Source organism: Opisthorchis viverrini, assembly GCF_000715545.1.
Source record: "Opisthorchis viverrini unplaced genomic scaffold opera_v5_61, whole genome shotgun sequence".
NCBI lineage: Eukaryota > Metazoa > Platyhelminthes > Trematoda > Opisthorchiida > Opisthorchiidae > Opisthorchis > Opisthorchis viverrini.
In genome coordinates, this window is record NW_008751717.1 from 1,189,770 (window position 1) to 1,210,319 (window position 20,550).

Below are 20,550 nucleotides of genomic sequence, written 5' to 3' on the forward strand. Positions count from 1 at the left end.
TTGTCCCAAATACACCTGTGTGTGCGTAATAAACGTTACTAGACTGAATGACAGGTGAAAGGACAAAGAAACTCAGTGGAATTTCCTTGGTCACTGGTATTCAGCGATAGTGAAGACAAAGCTGAAAACAAGCCAGCGAAAGCATTCGCAACGTGAATAAAGAGAGCGTGGGAATGAACCGAGGGGATTCGGATGTATGGCGGAAAAAGAGTCTGAGATAACTGGAGTGGATTCATCAGAACGGTAGTGCATTTGTGAACAGACGATGATTTGCAAGGTGCATTCTACCTAGTTGTACAAGCGAAGAAAAATGCTTAGCCTTTACAAAGCCAATTAGCATTTGCACAGAAAGACTGTGATTGATTGTCCCACTATCGCGTTAAAGAGGCACATAAGGGTCACAATAAGATCTCGTAAAGGAAACTACTCAACTCCAGTCTTCCCTGACATAAGCATTTCAGTTCAACCAATCAAATTGTCGACCAAAGTTTGTTCAAAACTATGTAGCTTACTCTGAGGTATATAACAGGAATATATATATATATATATATAATGGCTGTTTTACAAAACCATCTTCCACTGCTTGCACCCATGTGCTTATGTTTTACACAACATAGCTAGTTGAGAACTAGGTTGATGATTAAGAGATGGCCCGAAGCTGGAGGCCATTGAAATCTGAAATCGCGAGAACAAACAGAACAGACATAAACACGTGCTGTTTATAGTGTCCCTCAAATACTCGTCTGGAGGTGCAAAACGACTAACTGTTTATTTTCAAGCGACTAAGGCTTTCGAGATCATCAGAGAGAACTCCGAACTTCAGTTCACGAACACTGTATATTCAAATTATTGAACAAACAAGCCAAAATAAAAAATGCCTATTTGCCTGCAACATACTAGGTAAGCTCGTGGCATTGGTCGGCTTGTTTAAAGTCAAGGTGCAATATAACCGTCACTGAGCTGAGTGCGTGCAAGGCAGAAGGAAAGGATAGAGTAAAACAACAGTATAGTAGGGAGAAGCGATAGGTCAGTCAATCTCTCCCATCATTCATTGTGAAATTGGAAAATTCTGCTACATTCAGCTGCACCGTTGCGTTAGGGAGGAATTTCGCTGAACTCGGTATGGCCTGTATCTTTTGCATGCTGCTGTGCGGCAGCTTGTCCGACCAAAGGAACTTGGCACTGCCGGCAAATCAGTGTAAAGGATGCGGTGTCTGTGAATCGCCACTGAGCACGAGCTTCAGCCGCAAGCGCCTGTGCATCCCACAGAATCTACAGTGATAGAATTTGAAGACAAACAGCCGTAAATGAGTTGAAAAGTGAGCAAGTAGCAAAAAACAATGAGGCATATGGTTAAGGTTCTATAATGTCGGGGAAAGTCAGCTTCTCCAAAAACGTTCGTAAGACGATAGGTCAAAAGCAGAGGGTACGCATAAGCCCCGTAGAAATAATTCTCTGGAGGCTCAACATTTTATAACACGAACCCCTGAAAAGCAGCTGAATCAACGAAGATAGTGGGAACCTTAATGAGGCCTACATCTTTGCCTACTGAAAACAACCATCGTTAGTATGGCGTAGTACAGTGGACCAAACGAATCCAATGGACTGCACATAAGTTGTGAGGATGGCTTTATGGTACACACAAAGTAGATCCACATACCTGTTCGTTTTTTGTTGAAAACACCGAAGTCAATTTTCCCGTATCTGGTCGAGCCAACGCGAGAGGGTCATAGTGTATCCCATCATAGATTAGCAAAATTCGATGGCGATAGTTCTTGTCTTCGCCGAATCGGTCGATCCGTCCAGTCTGTATGTCGACCAGGCATATTTCCATTTCATATACTTGCGACAGGATAGCCACTTCGATTCCTCCGCCCCAACGATCCGGCTAGCGGAGAAAGACATTGATAATCAGGAAGTCAACAATGTAGTTTCCCCTGTCCTTGGTAGTTTGAGTCAACCCCATCATTTTACCCCCAAACATTTTATCCTTTCCGTTTATATTTTTCACATCCCGAACAATAAATTTCAGTAACCGAAACCACTATATTCGTTTCTCGGTTGCTGCTCGGTTGAACCGAATAACTCCACTGAACATGAAACAGTTCTCGATTAAACGTATCTACCTTTTCAACTACAGGTGCAGTTCTAAGAAAGCGAGAAATCTCCAGTCGAAATGTAAACGCTCCTGAATCCAGAGATTACGGAGTTGGGAGGCTGGAGACCTAATTTTCTGAAAATAAGCATGACCTGCGTTCAGGCATATGGGTAAATGTACCAGGGGAGTGGTAACATGCTCCTTAAAATACGAGCTACTCAAGTAAGCTAACGCCATACAAAACTGCCTTGTACGAACTGTTTTGATTGAGAATTCTAATCATTCTATTATATGGGCTTGCACAGCTTGGCGGCTACTCAAAGCACGTATAACTATGAAATCCACAAATTCAAGTGCTTTCATGGCACATCGACCGTCATGTGGTGGCATTAGCTGGGTCGCTGCATTCAGCAGGGCGGCTGTTGACGCTTTCGTCTTTCTTCACTATTCCTTATAAATCCCCATCTTGTACCGCTTGATAATCACTCTTCTGCAAGTCCTTGCTGTAGACATGTCAGTCACTAACGCTCATATCTACTGTTCCACGACTAATATCCGGGCTTAATTCTCTTGCTTTCATTGAAATCTTTGATATGAGAACTTTTAGAAAGACCTGTCAAGAAGATACCCTTGCTTGTATCTGAGATACTTTATCGAACTGCAACTGCCGCATCTCTGAAGCTCGAATACAGGATCCAAGTACAATTGTTGAGAACGTGGCACCTTCTCTATCTACATTCGACAGACTATGAAATTCGGGTGATCCTGCAGCAACCGCAGCCGGTTGTGACGGTTTGCATAGCCCTAAGTTTGCAAGCTAAGGCTTCACTACCCGGTGGTCCGTCTTCCAACCCAAGCCCTTATTGGTAGGAGGTTTGTAAGGGACAAGTCTTGGTGTAGTAGCGCGATTCAGTTTGGACGCGGCTGGAAACCCTGAAGGAAATGACACGCAAACAATCCCAGTGCGATTTCCGTCATTTCCCAGCTGGGCTACCAAGTTAAGGTTCTCCAGTCGTATGCTGGGTTTGTGTTAGGTGGGGTCCACCAGAGACATTAAGCTAGTACTGCTAAAGGCACCTTACTTCGACATGATTCTCAGATGCGTCTATTTTAGTGATGTTCAAAGGTGCAGGAGTATCATTCCTGAGAGTTTTTAAACACGTAGACCTTGTCCCTATCCTGTCCTTTTATTCCCACTCCTTACTAAGGCTTCCCTCCCTCACAGCTGTATGGTAGTTAACCACCAGTGGTACTTACGGGGTGGTATTATCAGTGATAATGATGTTGGGGAAACGAGTATGCATGCTGATTGATTGCGAGGCTGTTTCTAAAAAAATCGATGGTATCGAACCGCAGGCATAAGGTTTTAGAACGAGCGCCTTACCCATATTCCTTTAGATATATGTTCATCAGATTTTGCTGCAAATCAGATTAAGATGACTGTGAGAAGAGCGAACGAAATGGGGCTTAGTAATACCATCGCTCATGATGGGTACTTACAGGCGTCAAAACGGAAGTAGCTGCAACAGACAATGATTACATTAAACTATGCCTGTGTCGAGAGGCGGAGGTCAGGTTCGAAGCACGAACCTTTCGGTCAGTATATTCGCGCTCTAACCACTTGAGCCATCTCTAAAACGTAATAGAACGACATAAACGCCTGATGGAAGGGAACCTACAGAACACATAATGAGTGACATGAGTCAAAACGGAAGTAACTGCAACAGACAATGATTACATTAAACTATGCCTGTGTCGAGAGGCGGAGGTCAGGTTCGAACCACGAACCTTCCGGTCAGTATATTCGCGCTCTAACCACTTGAGCCATCTCTAAAACGTAATAGAACGATATAAACGCCTGATGGAAGGGAACCTACAGAACACATAATGAGTGACATGAACACCCAAGTTGGACAAATAAGTCCGGAAAAAAAACACAATTAGGTGGCAGATTTTAAGACAAAGCTTCGTGTGGTGGGGAACAACTTCTTTAGTTCTGTGCTGAACATCGTCTATCCCTGTTCAGCAGAAACTTTTAGAATAGGTGCTCACACCGAGTTTATTGAAGGCCACCAACCGGTCCGGGTGGTCTATAGCCCACAATATTCAAATGTGGTGAGGCCCTGGTGAGCACTACAGAAGACTTGAAATGGAAACAGAACATCGGTGGGATGGAGCGCTTCAACCTTGATCTAGTCTTCTAAAAGAGCGCCAGAACGTCATGTGAAAACCATCGTGGCACCAGCCTGGAAGCCTTGCTCCCTTGCACTATTTTAGACAGGCTGATTGACTATCGGTTGGACTGTCCGCAAAAATTAACCTGTTTCGCTTTGGCCGGGGATGTATCCAGCATCCTTGCAAGTAGTGTCCTTCATGAAATTATATTGCGTTATCTGGCATATCGCACCAACTGAAACACGAAGCGGCCTTTGTTCTGCAGTCAGTTGAAGAATAACATAAAAAATAAGATTAGTTGAGTCTCCCGTGAAAATCAAATTGATATCTAAATGAATGTATTTGTCCAAAGCATAAGACAAGTTCATGAACAGTGCCACTCTTTCGAAGGTTCCACGTTGATCGATCTTAATCTGAAAGCTACTTTTGACTCTGTTGATCGTCAGAAATGCTGGTGATGTTTGATGATCGAACGCGTCCCTTTCGAATTTTCGTCTCTTATAACGGTACTGAATGCGAACCCCTGTAGACAAATATAAGTATACCGCAAGCTTTCGCCTGAGTTCACCACTCCAGTAATGTAAGACAAAGCTGTCCTTTCCCACTTTGTTACTGATGTGCTGCTTGAAAGTTACATGCCTTGCTCCGAAACCTCAGTGGTCGAAATGCTCCCGGGACGTTCCCTCAGACATTGAGTATGCGGACGATATTGCTTTCCTTGCTTTATGTCCCTCAAAAGTGCAAACCACTTTAAATAACTTAATTTACTCTACCGCACGGTTCGGTTCCGTCACGAAGAGACTGGACCTTACCGTGGTGTGACGGTTTGCGCACCTCAGCGATCCATTGAGCTATACTGGAGAGTGTCTCGCGACACTCACAGAGTCTCTCACACCAGGTTGGTCAGTGGTTAGGGGTCTGACGAACACAGTCTCCTGGCCCTCCAGGTTGGGGGTTGGAACATGTGGCGACTTGTTCCGTAGAAATGGTAATGCATTTGCATTTCCCGCCAAACACCGCTGCCTTGCGGTTAGGCTTTTGAGCCAAAGGCTTTGGTTGAGGACCCTAATCGTCCTCCTGTCTAGGTGTGGGCGCCCTGGCAGTATCCCAGCCCACGTACAACCCTGTCGATGATGCACGGTTCGGCATGCGTGTCACACCTGCAAAGTCTAAAGTACTGTTTTCTGTGAAGCTTTCGTCCTGTAACTGAAGCCAATCTATGGGGAAAAGTGCTGCTCCGGTTTTCAGCATAGATTGGCTTCACTTACAGGAAGAAAGATTCACATAAAAAAACAAATCTCCCCACACTACCAACAATCTAAAGTGCTGTTTCAAGTTTAGGTAGGATCATGCTTGCAGATCAGCCAATCGACGTGGTAGATAAATTTGTCTACCTGGGCAGTCGCATAAATTTCGGCAGTTGGCTGGAGGTGAAACTAACTATCAAGTCGGGTAGGCTCGTGCAGCTTTTCCAGACCTCCAATACACATGGCGCCGGCGTGACGTTAGCGTCTGTCAAGGGAATAGTGAACACCGTGGCAATGCGATCCATGCTGCTTAATGGATCAGAGACGTGGTCTCTACACGCGGGACACACCAAACCTATAAATTTTGGTGTATCCTGAGCATTGGCCGGGTGTGGTTGGAAGATCGGATTACCAATGCTGAAGTACATAATGTGATTTTGAGGAAAATAAACTGTCCCATGATGAATAAGTTACTCACGCTTCGAAGGTTATGCTGGTTAGGATAAGTACTCTGCATGCAAGAGGAGCCTCTGCCTCGCAGAACTAGTTTTGCCCAGGTTTGCGCTGTGTGGAAGCGAACGAGAGATGGGTAGTCTATGACCGATGGTGCCGAGCGTCATACGTTGGTCGTATGACAAGGCATTTGTCGGACAGAATGCGAGAACACAATCCCGTATCTTAGAGTGGTAGTGGGAAGAAACCAGGCTCAAGCGCGATTGCATCACATTTGGCCGAAACAAGTCATGTCATAGACAAGGAGCAATTCCTCACCACCATATACCGGGTACCCCTGAACCGATCACGACTGGTACGATCTACACTGCTGTCGATCGCAGAGGCGATTGGAACCCGACTTCTGGATCCACAACTTTGCATCCAAAAGAAACTTGTGCGACCTCTGAACTTGAACTAGCCTACGAAACAACTGGTCCCACAAGTCTGTCTGACATTGACGTCACTTACCTGATTCCGTGACCCATTGACCTATCCCTCATCCAACTCCCCTTCCTTTGATTTCCACTTCTCTAGAGTGTATGTAGCCTCGATCTTAACCTTCTCCATATGATTTCTGCTACCATATAAATTTGTGATGTATTAACCAAGAGGAACAATCACAGAAAACAAGCTTTGTTCGCTACCTTCTTCGTTCTCCAACCACGGGTATATTCAGCCACTTGAGATAATAAGATAATATCGAATAAAACGGGCGACTCGAGTTCACAAACATATCCTTGAAATCATACTTGGTGGAGACGGACAAAACAACACAAGCACGGAGGTGTATTGGTTGCGGATACTAGTCAAGAAGTAAAACATAGCCACAGGCATCCGGAAAGTTGGTCGCAAGACCATTCGTCTCTTTTGAGAGATTTTGACCAAAACATGTCTCAAACAGCAGACCACGATCAGATCTGGGAGGTCATCTCTCTAGAATGCCAGGACCAAATAGACGTGGTCGTTCCTGAGGGATGATCTCCGTGATGATAGTGTCATGGAAGTAGCAACAATAATTGTTGTCCGTCGGGGAATCGATAGAATTCCTTTACGCAGATAGAGGCATACAACCCAAGCTGTTTCGGATTTGTCATAAGACAGAGATCGTGAGGTCGGAAAGCGGTCGAACCTGAGAGATAAGTCTGAAATACCTTCCCTGTAAAAACTTGAGTCCGCAGTATCGTCGAGACAAAGGCCGTAAAATCTCCGTCAAGTTCAGAGCGATGCTAACTGAGATGCAACTGAGTTACGTAGTGTTAAGACCTGATTCCTCATAACTGCTAAATATATCTATGATCGGAAGATTGAGCAAATATCATAAAAATATTAACAAGATTACCTCTTGAATACATTGACAATAACGTTCATTTGGCATACCAAGAAAGGCCTCGGAATATCGTTCTGGATCACTGAGCACGATGCTGGCAATCAGCTCACGAACCTGGGCAACCGCGATAGCATTTGTCACCACCTTAACATCAATTGGCTGATGTCCATCGGCATTGTCCACACAAAATAGAACACTGGTGAATAGACAGGCATTATCTGAGGGTGCCGTCAATCTGACTAGATGAGGACCCTTCGAAACTGGAGTCGAAGCAGATCTCTCATTCTGGGCTTTCGGCAAAGTATCCACAGTGAGTGTATCGCCAGATACAAGGGGAATCTGAGTGGACGGCAAACAGAATGGGGCCGAAAAGGTAAAGAACAAATATAGATGTAATGCACTTCTTAAAAATATTATAAAAGAGGGATTCACCTGGGATCCAGATGAGGCTTCCGTCAAAACCAAAATGGTATGCAAATGAGTGTATTTCACTTACCAGCTAACACTTTGTGATGACCACAGCCATGACTGCATAAATCTTAGAATCACTAACGATAATGCCCGAACAAAGGAGTAATGTCTGTCTACCAAATGATGGATAATAAACAGTCTGATACAGACGAACGCCATGGATGTAGGAAAACGTTTTGGTGGGTTCTAACTATCCCAACTGTGTCAGGCGACATCAAGCATAATTTTAGGTGTGCTTAGTTATTCACTTCAAAAATTGATACTCAGAAACACTAGACATCTTAACATTGTGAGAAAAGGGTAACCAAGATAAACACTATGATTGATGTCTGGTCTAAACGGTTCATTATTTAGCCTCAAGCTCCGTTCGTTCTCACTGACAGGGCTTAGCATTCAGTTGGTTCTTTATTCTGATTCTACTGACTTCTGAGTTCATTTTAAATAATTCGGCACGTGACGGCACAGGCGTGGGTCTGCTTACTTAGATGTGCGTCTTCTAATTCCTACATTGGCTGATTCGCTGCTCGCCGTACCGCGCTATCTACATGGCCACATTATAAAGACACCGCAAGTTTATTCTGTCCAAACAGTTTGAGTATAACGAGTTCAAGCAGAGTTTTCGCTAGACCGTGAGGTTCAGGAACCTAAGGATTACCACCACAAAAGAAGTGACCTTGGATAGCCCATAAACATAAGAGTTCTGGAATACGTAGACAAAGTCAGGAAATGCAATCAAATGTTACTTAAAAGTTACTTAAAAGGTATTGTAATGTTCGGTGAACGTTTGTTGATTCCTTCAAATCTACCGACACTTCATGACTCTCATTCCACATTTCTGACACTGCTTGGGCTATAAACTTCACCTGTATTTTCCTTGACGTTTACGTCGGATCTGCTCAAAGACCTGTGGTACAATCTGGAATGTACGTTCGTATTGAATCATTGTTATGTATTATTCATTGACACTTCTATTCAATCAATAACCGTTGTTTATTTGTTGTTATTACAGAACCATACCGAATACAACGACTAACTCGAAGAAACATCGATGAGACAATACTGGACTTTTGGTGTGCTGATGAATAGCTTAAGACGGTTGCTGTGCCTTGGTTTCCGGTAGATAATCGTTTTCAATTTCCCACCAATCTTATGTGTTATACAGTCCAGAAAGGGTGCCCGAGGTGGATTCTATTTCCACGTTTAACTTAATGTGTGGGTTCAAACTATTGAGACAGTCGTGGAAGCTGTTCACGTAATCCCGTTTGATTACAACAAACGTGTCGTCGAAATAACCCCAAAAAACTTTGGGTGGACAATGATATCCCTCCAGGGCTATTCGTTCGAAGTCCTCCATGTATATATTGGCTGAAACTAGGGATACTGGAAATCCCATTGCAAGTCCTTGTTCTTGTGAGTAAACAGTCGAAAACAAACTGATCAAGATTCAAACACACTCTTATGCCCTCAACTATTTCATCCACCGAGAGCTGTGTCCGTTCCCAGAGTGTCGTGTCTGCCAGTAACAAACCCTTAATTACCTCCTGAGCCTCTGCCCTAGGGATGTTTGTGTACATTGAGATTACGTCAAAACTCACGAGGACTTCGTCCATCTCCAAAGGAAGCCCTGCGACCTTGCTGGCAAAGTCGTACGAATTCGTAATGAAGGTACTTGATTTCCCCGTATACCAGCTAAGAATCTGGCCAGTTCATGCGGTGGCGAGCCTATACCATCCACTATTGGCCTTATCGGTACATCTGCCCTGTGGATTTTTGACAATCCGTAGAGTCGCGGTTGAATCGCACTTTTTGGATAAACCGATACCACTTACCTTGCCCTGAATGGTCTATTACGGTCTTAAATATCTCCTAACTTCAACCTTACTCCTATTCATTACTGAAGTAATACAGCTACCGGTAATTTGTCGATAGGGTTCATCGGTGAGGTGTTGCCTGACCTTTTGAAGATAGTAGCTCCTGTTCATCACTACTGTGGCGTTACCAAACTTTTTCGAAAACGATGACTACCCAATCGGTTCCAAGTATTTTTCACGTAATTAAACACTGAATCTCTTTTAAACTGAGGGATTCTGACGTGATTTCGAGAATTCAAGAAGGCTACATTTCGACAAATACACTCATTCGCAAATCAATTTGGTTTTTACGGGAGACTCAAGTGAATCTCTAGTTTATGATGTTCCTCATTTCGTCAGACTTCACCTTCCACTGCAGTGAAGTAAGCGAATTCCACGTAGTGTTTGAAACAGGTGAAAATTATTGCAAACTGACTGCAAAAAAAGCGTCGGATAAGTTCGGAGGTAAGATGACTCGGAGCTGTGTTCAAAAGGGTGGAAAGAGCTGCAAAGATTGAGGACCACTGGTCCAGACAGAGCACCCACAGGAGTGCCGAAAGGGGTTTCGATTATTTGCACCACGACTTGGTCTAAAACGCTCTTTACAGCCTTGACAACTTCCGTCCTTTTATAAGTACCTTGATCTCTTAATTTTTCCCCATATCTGGCATGATGAGCCGAAACGAACTGAGCATCAATGCCCCACATTCGTTTCTACTCGTCTAAACCGATTCCCACTGAAGGAGCGGCCTCCCCTAAGTCGGGATACGTCATACAGTTACACCACGAGCACGCAGGTTGGTATGCAACCACGCACAGCTGACACCTTGTTTGATACATTGCAGTTAATGCACTGTTGGCCAGTGTCAGTGAAGCCTCTACTACAAACTTTACTTGATTTCAGAGCACATGAGGTTAACCTTTATTAAAAACGAATAAACTTCGAAGCTGCGACGGCTTCACTCCATGATGATACTTAAATGATAGGACAATCAACGTTTAACCTGGCTGCACACGATTTCAACAAGCTAGTCTTGGTGGAGCCGTTCAGTTTTGAAAGTAACTTGCCGTCTACCAAGACAAGGTTCGGGTCCATTCAAAAAGTTTAGGTCAGATATTTATCTCGTCTCAGTGTAGTGGCTGTTGTAGAGTGAAACTCACCAAAAGTCTCTGAATTGTGGCGGTTTCTCTACAGTCAGTCACTAATGCCTATATATATATATATATATGCCTCACTGCCTACATGATCTTGAAATGAAAAGTAATACGAGTAATACAAGTAATACGAAAGGACATTACTCTGACGCTTGCACGATGCATGCCCTAATAACTCAGAGACACCACATGTTTGCCCCCTGTGAAGCCAAGCAAGGGACTCACGAATGATATTGATAGTCTTCAAGTTTCACGTCAATCAAAAAGCACGAGGATCCCGTGTGAAGTGTGAGGGGATGTAGAGACCTTGGTACTTCAGTCAGTACAGCACCCATCTGACAACTCCGATATCGAAGATTCGAATATATCTTCACGTATCTTTTCAACTATGAAATATGCACTTGAGCTTTTCAGTTAAAGATTCACTCAACTCACTCCTACCCTGTATCAAGTTCCCACTGTCCAACAGTATAGTTCATGTGTGTGGGACTAAGGCTCCACCTGCCTATGGGTAAAATTCTTACACAGCGTTCTCTCGTGCGGAACGTTCTGACCAGACTCGACCCGGATATCAAATAATTGGGATTACAGACTATCTTGCCCTCGCAATTGCACCACCATGAGGGTTTGTTTTGATACACAAAATCGAGAAAACATCCAGCACGTTAATTAGATCAGATTTGACAATGACGTAAAGTAATTTTAGAAAATCGGCTCAGCAAATTGATATTCTTTACTACCATGACAAAGTGACCTATTGACCTAAAATGATCACGTTTACCAAAGAGAATCGATTGAGCACAGCTAGTTTTAAAGAATTCGACGGTAAAACCGCTAATGATTCTCACAAGAGAGCCACTTGACATACCTGATCAAGTCGTCGGTCGAGAAATTCACCCGAGCATGAGAGTGGCTTTGGAGGAAAACCGACGAACAAACACAGTTCTGATGAATCCACACCCACGGCCATACTAACAGAGGCCAATAGGTCACGCACAGTGGATTCGCTGGTTAGGTTGGACAAAGTAGATTGGCCCGAACGAAATTTGCATTTCAGCCGCAGTGGTTTGCCGCCAGAACCTACGGGTTCTCTTTCATGGTTGCATAGGATACTGTGTGTATGGGTATCCTGAAATTTAGATGAAAAATGCAAGAAATATGGCCGTGTTGTCAAAAAATGTAACGGCTACAGATGGTAAAAAAGAAGAGTGTAGCTCTTTTTATTGAAATTTTATTCACGATTCTCAATATGTTGTGCAACCAGGTCAATCACATCCGGTTTCAAAAAAGCCTTTATTATGTCTTGATCATTGAGGGCGGCACATGATTTCGGTTCTGATGAACTTGGGACTTCCGACTGAGGAGGAAACAATTCTTGAGGGGATTTTGGTTGTACAATACTCCAAACGGTATCGATATTTTCCGATAAACTTTGACTCGGAACAGAGTTAATTCCCTTAGAAGCAAGTAAATCTACTTGCTTCGAAAGGACAGCAAACCAGTTGCCAGAATTGAAAAACGTCCGCTCGCTAGAGTGTATCTTCGATTCTACATCCACATTTTGGCAGTTAGAAAGGAGAGAAAAGCCCACCAGCTGCGTTAGTGCTTCGCGTAATCGAATGCGGTCATCTAGTTCCGGCTGATCAATCCACCAATTCACAGAACACGTTGCCTGGCAATCTGTGGTGGACTGAACGAAATGCCACCAACCACGTGGTACAAAAAGTGCATCGCCTGGTTCCAAAACCACCGATCGCGGGGAGGTTCGGGCCAACAAGGGATGTTTGCGGTAGTCCGGAATCGGGAAATTGATCTCACTGAAAACGGTAGATTCTTCTAATGGAAGCCTAGTTTGGTACATATAAGGAGTATCAGATTTGGGAAATAGGGTCCAATGTTTTTTTCCAAATACCTGTACAACTATGTTCACACCGTATGTATCGTAATGGCAGAGTGTATTGGAGCCTGAAGACCCCAACCAGAACGTCGGGGTTGTAATCCCGTTAGAAGTCTGGAATGTCTGGTCGTATGGCAAATCTACCAACAGCTTGTCGAATCCGTCGTTGGAACTCATATAAACATAATCAGCGTAAGCCCACCAATAATCCTTAGGATACGGGTTGAAAGGATTACATGAGTCATTTTCCCCGGACAGCCAATCACGAAATTCACCAACAGAAGCGAAAACCGTCTGACAGTCAGGTTCCCACTGCACAGTTTCGCTATGTCGTTTTGCTAAACGAAACAACAAGGGTCCATTTAACATCTCATCCAAGTATTCCAGAGTCCATAGTTTGCATGATGGCCAACATGCAGCGATACCCTTCGCGATCAACGGCAAGGAAGCAGTTGGGAGCGACAAAGGATTGGAATCAACAGTGACCATCTATAAAGCAGAAAGATGGTAACCCTATGAGGAAATGAAAATTCAGATTCCCAAGAAAAAATCTTCACCAAAATTAGCAAGAGACACTCCATATTTTCCCACACATAAGATGAAAGGCAAACCTGAAGGCACCATTACGGTAGCGTGCGTGACGCCACCAAAATAATGTAATGCGCAATCGATCCAACCAAATTCCGTCATTGGATGTAAATCCAGGTTCACTAAAATCTACTGTTATTTAGCAATCCCAGATCTAAGTCTGGTAATGGTCTTGTGTTGGGACTTTCAGGATTTGCTGACTCTTGCCCGCAATGGAGATAAGCCTGAACAGTTTTCTTTGTGCAACGCATTAGACTAAAAGACAATCGTTCATTCGTAAATATAGCCGTTCAGTTTTTGCATCCTTTCGATGCCTAGCTGACATGCCACCCGAAGGAGGCACGAGGGCTGAAACACTGTCAGATTGTCCAAGCCTAGGCGGGACCAGTCGAGATACTGAGGTCGGATTCGAACGACGGACCTTCCAGTCAGTAAGCCAACTCCTTGACCACTGAGATATCTCGAACTCAATACACTCTTTTAGCGCATTCTATGGCAAGCTAGTGACAACCGGCTGGTTTAACCATAACCGGGCGCTGTGTTGTTGTTCGCTCACCACGGTTGTTTCTCAGCTTGTACCCATGCGCATCCATGCATCCAAGTGCAGTTCTGGCTACTACAGGTTTGTTCACTGATATTACGGAAAATAGGAGAATTAGATCCACGTGTCAGAGGCAATGGCTCGGCCAGTTCACAGACATTTGTGAGGTACGGCAGAAATTGAAAGCCCTACTCAGTGAATGCAATTTTTATGAAGGATCGCCATTAGCTGCGTGATATAGCCGAATATAGCATGATCACCAACCACTACTTTGTCTCGTCCCTTTGTCGCCATCCGGAGAGACGACGACGGAGGGGACAACGCAAATAATTTGACTGGTAAGCGCTTTCATGCTTCTTTGCCCCTAGGTTGTCTCCACCGGTGGCGTGGCTAGGGGAAGAGGACCTAACCAACAAAAACTGTGGATTGTGACCAGCCGATTTATCCGCTGCGAGTTGGTTTCCTAAAAACTACTTCAGCATTACTGATATGGTCTTCTGACCAGACCGGTACAGGGATTTGTAGTCATCGATTATCAAAACATAGAGTCTCCGAAGATATGCATGCAGCTGTCACGTATTTGATTTCCAAAATAGAACAGATCTAACTGCAAGATTGCAAACTCTAAACTCGGTAGTCAGTCTGATGTCACTTCGGCGCCACAGATGTCGGATGTCACCAAACACTCCCCTAGCCTCCCCAGTGGGCCAAGTGATTTCCTCTTTCAGCAGTCAACGGGACTTTTGCGGCGGTTCAGATGGACAAGGCTATCTACCACATCAATTGATTTATCTGCAAGCGCGAAGTTTGAGTCTGCTTCTAGTCTTGCAAAAAACCTACCCCTTCCAGATGTAAATTGCATGTCGAACCGTACAGCGCAATTGTTTTGGTCAGTTGCATTTCTGAGAAGCAGACCCAAGGAGAGCGATATCGTCAGAATACTAGATGTCTCCGAATGAAGACCGCAGGGGTACTTCGACGTCCGAGCTGTTAGAGGCAAGTAGAGAAGACTCTGACCTAGAGGTAACTCGGTGGTTAAGGTGAACACCTACCGACCAGAGAGTTTGTGGCTCGAGCCCAACCTCTGAAACTCGACTGCTCCTGGGCACCCTGGGAGCATCTCAGTACTTTTGCTTCCTTCGGGCAGCCTGACAGCTAGGTAGCGGAAGGATGCTACAGCTGAACAGGAGACTCAAGCGCCACATCGGCTATGAAGTTGAAGAGGAAGGGTGGTGACGCAACCTCGCTTGACATCACTGAATGTAGTGAAATGTGGGAAATTGACCGTAGATATGTGTCCATGGTGGGGAACATTAGTAGCTTTTATAGGAACGACGATTTTCGGAGGGACATCTTTCATCGTCAGACAATGCCACAACTTATGACGATCAACGGAGCGAAAGGCAGATCTGAGATCGAGCGAGTCTATCAATATTGGTCGTTGGAAGGAGTGGCACAATTCCAACACATGTATGATCGACGCAACCCGACCAAGGCAAAACCTGCCTGATTCTCGCGAACTTAATCTCCCCTGTGATAGATTAACCTGCGTAGGGTAATCGCAGAGGACACCTTGAAAGCTGTGGTTTTCGCACGATGTTCTCGCACCCTTTTTGAATACATGAATCAACTCGAGATGCTTCATTCTGTCAGTACACTTTCCTCACTCGATATTTTGTCGTCAGCTTGGCCACGGTGGACTCACCATCTTCTTTTGAGAGTTCAGGGTGTTTTTCACCGAAGTAATGAAATTGCACGTTGGACGTTGCGGCCCACCAGCGCTCTCAGTCAAGTCTCTGTATTCGAGGGATCTGCGCGCCTTATCATAGTACTCTTTTGATGGTATAGCTTTTCTGGTCTCATTTGGAGCTCCTGATCGTGACGTGGTATATTGGAGGCCTTTTTATTCAGCAACGTTTATGTTTTTTGTTCGTTTTAAAGGATGAGAACGGTGTCGTCTAAATAGTCCAGATTGACAAGGTTCTCAACATCAACGAGTTGAACGCCGTTTATGAGGACCCTCCAGTGCTCACCTCATTGTTTCATCACTGAGGAAGCTGAAGTGGACATCCTTTCCGGTTGCTCATGCTATATTTTCCCACCCAGATTGTGTTTACGAGCTTCTGGAACATCCTCTGTGGTTGAGAGCACTGATCGACCGACAGAACTGGATGCACTCTTTAAGTCAAGAAACACCGAAATCTGACGTATCTGAGACAACGGCGGTCTAAAACCTAAGGACGCCTCGAATTATCTGTCCTCACAGGCCATGTCTCGCAACCGTACAATAATAAAACCCTTACTTCAGCCAGGTACATACAACCCTTGACACCCTATGATATACCTTTTTGATGCCACAATTGGCAAACCTGACTGAGGCCTCTGAGATTCATGTGGAGACTTCGTCAGACATTTTCCTCAGAGCTAATACAACCACCGAGGTATGCAATACTCCCCCACAACCACCGGTGCTTCCCATTCTGCAACCATCTGGCTGAGGATAGTAGCCCGGGGTTAAACTAAAATGCATGCTCATTGACAGTCATCGAATCTCTTCAAAAACGTTGTACTCCATATCATCATCAACAGAGAACATGAGACTAGTGTTCAACACTAATGCTTCGCTGACGTATTACGCTCGATATGGAAGCCGAAGTGCTTCAGGTCGACCGGGGTACCCCTACGCTAATACTGATGCTCGAAAAAGTTGATGGAACGGTTTGAGGACTACCTGGGCACCTGCCGATAGGTAACTCATCCAAAATCTCTGCCGTACTACTACTGCGCAGTACCATAGAAGAGAGTCTATCTTCAGATAGAATCATGCTACGCCTTATTTCGGAACAGCGCCTGAAGTTTCAGCAACCAAATGCTACTTACTTTATCGAATTCCGTGTAGCATTCGATTCGGTCAATAGGAAACTTACTTTGCCAATCCTGGAAGCTGATGGTATGCCAGATAAGCTGCCGAATCTTATAAGAATCTACTAGTCAGGTATAAAAGCCCACAAACGTCAAGAAGAGACTGGACCTTAGCGTGGTGTGGCAGTTTGTGTACCTCGGAGACCCCGTGACCTGTACTGGAAGGGTGTCCGCTCGACACTCATAGAGTCTCTCATACCAGATTGGTCCATGGGTAAAGGCCTGACGAACAGTCTTCTGGCCTTCCAATTTGGGGGTTAGAGCATGCATGGCGACGTGTCCCGTAAAAATGGTAATGTATTTGCAGTTCCAGCCGAACACTGCTGCCTTGTGGTTAGGATTTTGAGCCAAAGGCTCCGGTTGAGGATTTTAATCGTCCTCCTGTCTAGGTGTGGGCGCCCTGGCAGTATCCCAGCCCTCGTACAACCATGACACTCACAAATAACAATACCCTCATACCACACCGACCACCGCGTAGTGCCATCAGCCGGATCGCCTAACTTGCCGCATACAGCAGGGCGGGTAAGCGAAAACATGCTACTGCTGACGCCTCCCTTATTACACTTTCACGTTTTCCTTCTTTCACCCTCCCCTGCACAGATTTGGATACTTTCTCCGCAGGTTCCAGCTCTAAAACTGACCGTTTTGCTCGCCCTGCATCACACTCAGCTACAGTCTTCTGCAGTCCGAGTTCAGTCATAACCCTAAACACTTCGAAGTCTGTTTTCAAACCCCGAAAGCCTGTCTACTTAGCCACCTTCAATGTTCGCACACTGAAGCAAGTAGGTCAACAGGTGGCTCTTGCTCGCATGTTACATTTCCTCTGCAAGACGCAACTACTGTGATAGAACTGACTGCCCCCTCGCTCTCTTCCGACTGCGCACCTCGGGTGATGCAGAGGCCGCTAAAGCTGGATATGCTGGAATGGGTATCTTATTGAGCGAAACTGTCTCTGCCCGATTGGATACCCGCCCACAATCGCCTCTGTGCGGTTCGTTTGGCAAAAACTGTGAGAGAATCCACCGCACCTTGTTTATTGTGTCTGCATACTCCCCAACTCTGAATCTGCCAAGAGCAGTTCCTATGACACTCTAAGTACCCTTCTACAGCAGGCTAAAAGCCCAGATATCGTTGTTGATAGGAACACCCAGGTAGGTAGCCTAAGGGCTGCTGGGGCCCGATTAGGTAGTCGTCTTGATTTGGACACGAGACGCACGGAGACCGCTTACTTCAGATGTGTGCCGATCACAGACCGTTCCTTTTACGGAACGGCGGAAATCGCTCGACAACGTGGTGCCCACCAACAAACCATCGCCGAATCCAAACAGACTACATCACCGTCAGTTATCGATGGCGAAGGTCGATCAACGCCTGCCGCTCCTTCTGGAGCACCAGCGTGGACTCCGACCATACGCTTATACGCTGTTGCTTTTCAGGTGAAAAAAGATGCACACCCTGCTTAGCCTTTGAGAAGCTAGTAGACCCAGAAGTCAAACGAAACTATCAGGACCAGCTCTTACAATGCCTGTCGGACGGCACGATGTCGGATGCCGGGAGCAATATCCAAAGCGCTACCCAGAGCCGGAATGTCTGTTTGAAGTACAACCCAACCAACCTCATCCAACCATTGGATCTCTGATAGGACCGTGTCTTTGGTAGAGACCCGGCAACAGATCCGTACTGGCGGCAATCACAACTCCACCCGACACCACGCGAAACTGAGTATCCGTGCAGATCGAGGAGCCTCATGGACCTGAAATGCCGAACAAACGAAAGATGCAAAGAATGCTGGAAACGTGCGCAAGCTGTTCCACGTGATTCGTTCGACTGGTCCTCAGAAACCTCTTGTCAGTGAAATAATCGGGGACCAAAATGGCTCCCTGATACGCGGCAGACGACTGGACAGCTGGGTACAGTACTTCGTACAGCAATTCAGCTAGCCACCTGCTACCTGCGACCGGGTAGAGACTGCGTTGACCACATCTTCATATTCCGTCAGGTGTTAGAGCAACGCCACATGTACAGACGACTCACAATCCTGTTATTCCTTGACTTCAAGAGTGAGTTAGATTCTCTTGATCGATCAGTGCTGTTAACTACACTTGCTTAACAGGATATTTCCCAGAAGTTTGTAATCCGATCCCCACATTCGCATATGGTTGCATCAGTGCCAACACTGATGTTGCTGCTTTGATGATGATGATGAAAAGCCCACAAACGAGTCCATGTGCAAGAAACTAAAAAATCGTTCAGATGTAGCACCCTTTCGGTGTCTAGCTGCCATGCCACACGAAGAAGGCATGAGGGCTGGGATACTGCCAGGTTGCCCAAGCCTAGACAGGGGAAGTCGAGTGGCAAATGTCAGGTTCGAACCACGGACCTCCTGGTCAGTAAATTCGCGCTCTAATCACTTGGTCCATCTTAAAACTCCACTGTTCGACAATGCTGAACACTTTCGCCGATGTTCTCTATCATCCCGATTGATACGGTATGCCGCATACCCTTAATTTTTTTTCGAATGTACCAATAAGCTCCAACATGTAGACCACGGATAATGATCATGCTGATGGCATCGTCACTTTGAGTAAGGATCTGATGTAAATGCAGTCTAAACTCGACTATGCCGGCCATTTTTCCGGAGGGAAAAAATCGTCCACCACAAGAATGAACGTTTAGTCTAACCTGCTTGAAGTTAACACAGTGCATGAAACAAATCGGGTTCTTGAATTACTAGGACTCCAAGATCCTCCTAAAACAGTCATGGAAGGCGCAAGACAGACGTTCGCATTGATAACGCAGAGAAAACGTCTATGCATCTACACGCCATCCTATAGAAACGCTCGAGAATCAGCCTTCAAGAGGCTTTCCATGTGTACAACGTAACTGTCCAATCGTCTGAGATGTCCTCTTCGAAATGTCGATCTCCGTAAACGCGAAGAATCTGACCACTTGCTTAAGGATAATACTCAAACGACGTCCAAACAACAGAGTGTCTAACGCCTCTTCTATAGTTGCTCAAGTGACACGCTACAGTGGCTGGGATACGTCCTCCGCAAACTAAACTCTGAACTGTCCAAAGTGTCTCGTTCGCCATTGCTCCTACCAGAGGTGGGTGAAATGAGCGATGCCCCATGATCGTGAGATTGGGCTTGTGCACGGGTGTATGCACGACTCTAAGTACCCTTCTACAGCAGGCTAAAAGCCCAGATATCGTTGTTGATAGGAACACCCAGGTAGGTAGCCTAAGGGCTGCTGGGGCCCGATTAGGTAGTCGTCTTGATTTGGACACGAGACGCACGGAGACCGCTTACTTCAGATGTGTGCCGATCACAGACCGTTCCTTTTACGGAACGGCGGAAATCGCTCGACAACGTGGTGCCCACCAACAAACCATCGCCGAATCCAAACAGACTACATCACCGTCAGTTATCGATGGCGAAGGTCGATCAACGCCTGCCGCTCCTTCTGGAGCACCAGCGTGGACTCCGACCATACGCTTATACGCTGTTGCTTTTCAGGTGAAAAAAGATGCACACCCTGCTTAGCCTTTGAGAAGCTAGTAGACCCAGAAGTCAAACGAAACTATCAGGACCAGCTCTTACAATGCCTGTCGGACGGCACGATGTCGGATGCAAACGTCCGCCGGGAGGAATATCCAAAGCGCTACCCAGAGCCGGAATGTCTGTTTGAAGTACAACCCAACCAACCTCATCCAACCATTGGATCTCTGATAGGACCGTGTCTTTGGTAGAGACCCGGCAACAGATCCGTACTGGCGGCAATC

At 45.5% G+C, this 20,550-nt stretch overlaps 1 protein-coding gene across 1 annotated transcript; it reads right to left on the reverse strand.

The window, feature by feature from the left end:
* Positions 1 to 825: 825 nt before the first annotated feature.
* Positions 826 to 20,259, reverse strand: T265_03977 (hypothetical protein; the record flags this gene model as incomplete). The annotated part of the gene is made up of 6 exons (XM_009168584.1): positions 826 to 1,272; positions 1,661 to 1,888; positions 7,355 to 7,681; positions 11,687 to 11,898; positions 12,058 to 13,204; positions 20,158 to 20,259. 6 exons carry the CDS (start codon positions 20,257 to 20,259, stop codon positions 1,096 to 1,098), a joined length of 2,193 nt encoding a protein of 730 aa, XP_009166848.1.
* Positions 20,260 to 20,550: the final 291 nt, after the last annotated feature.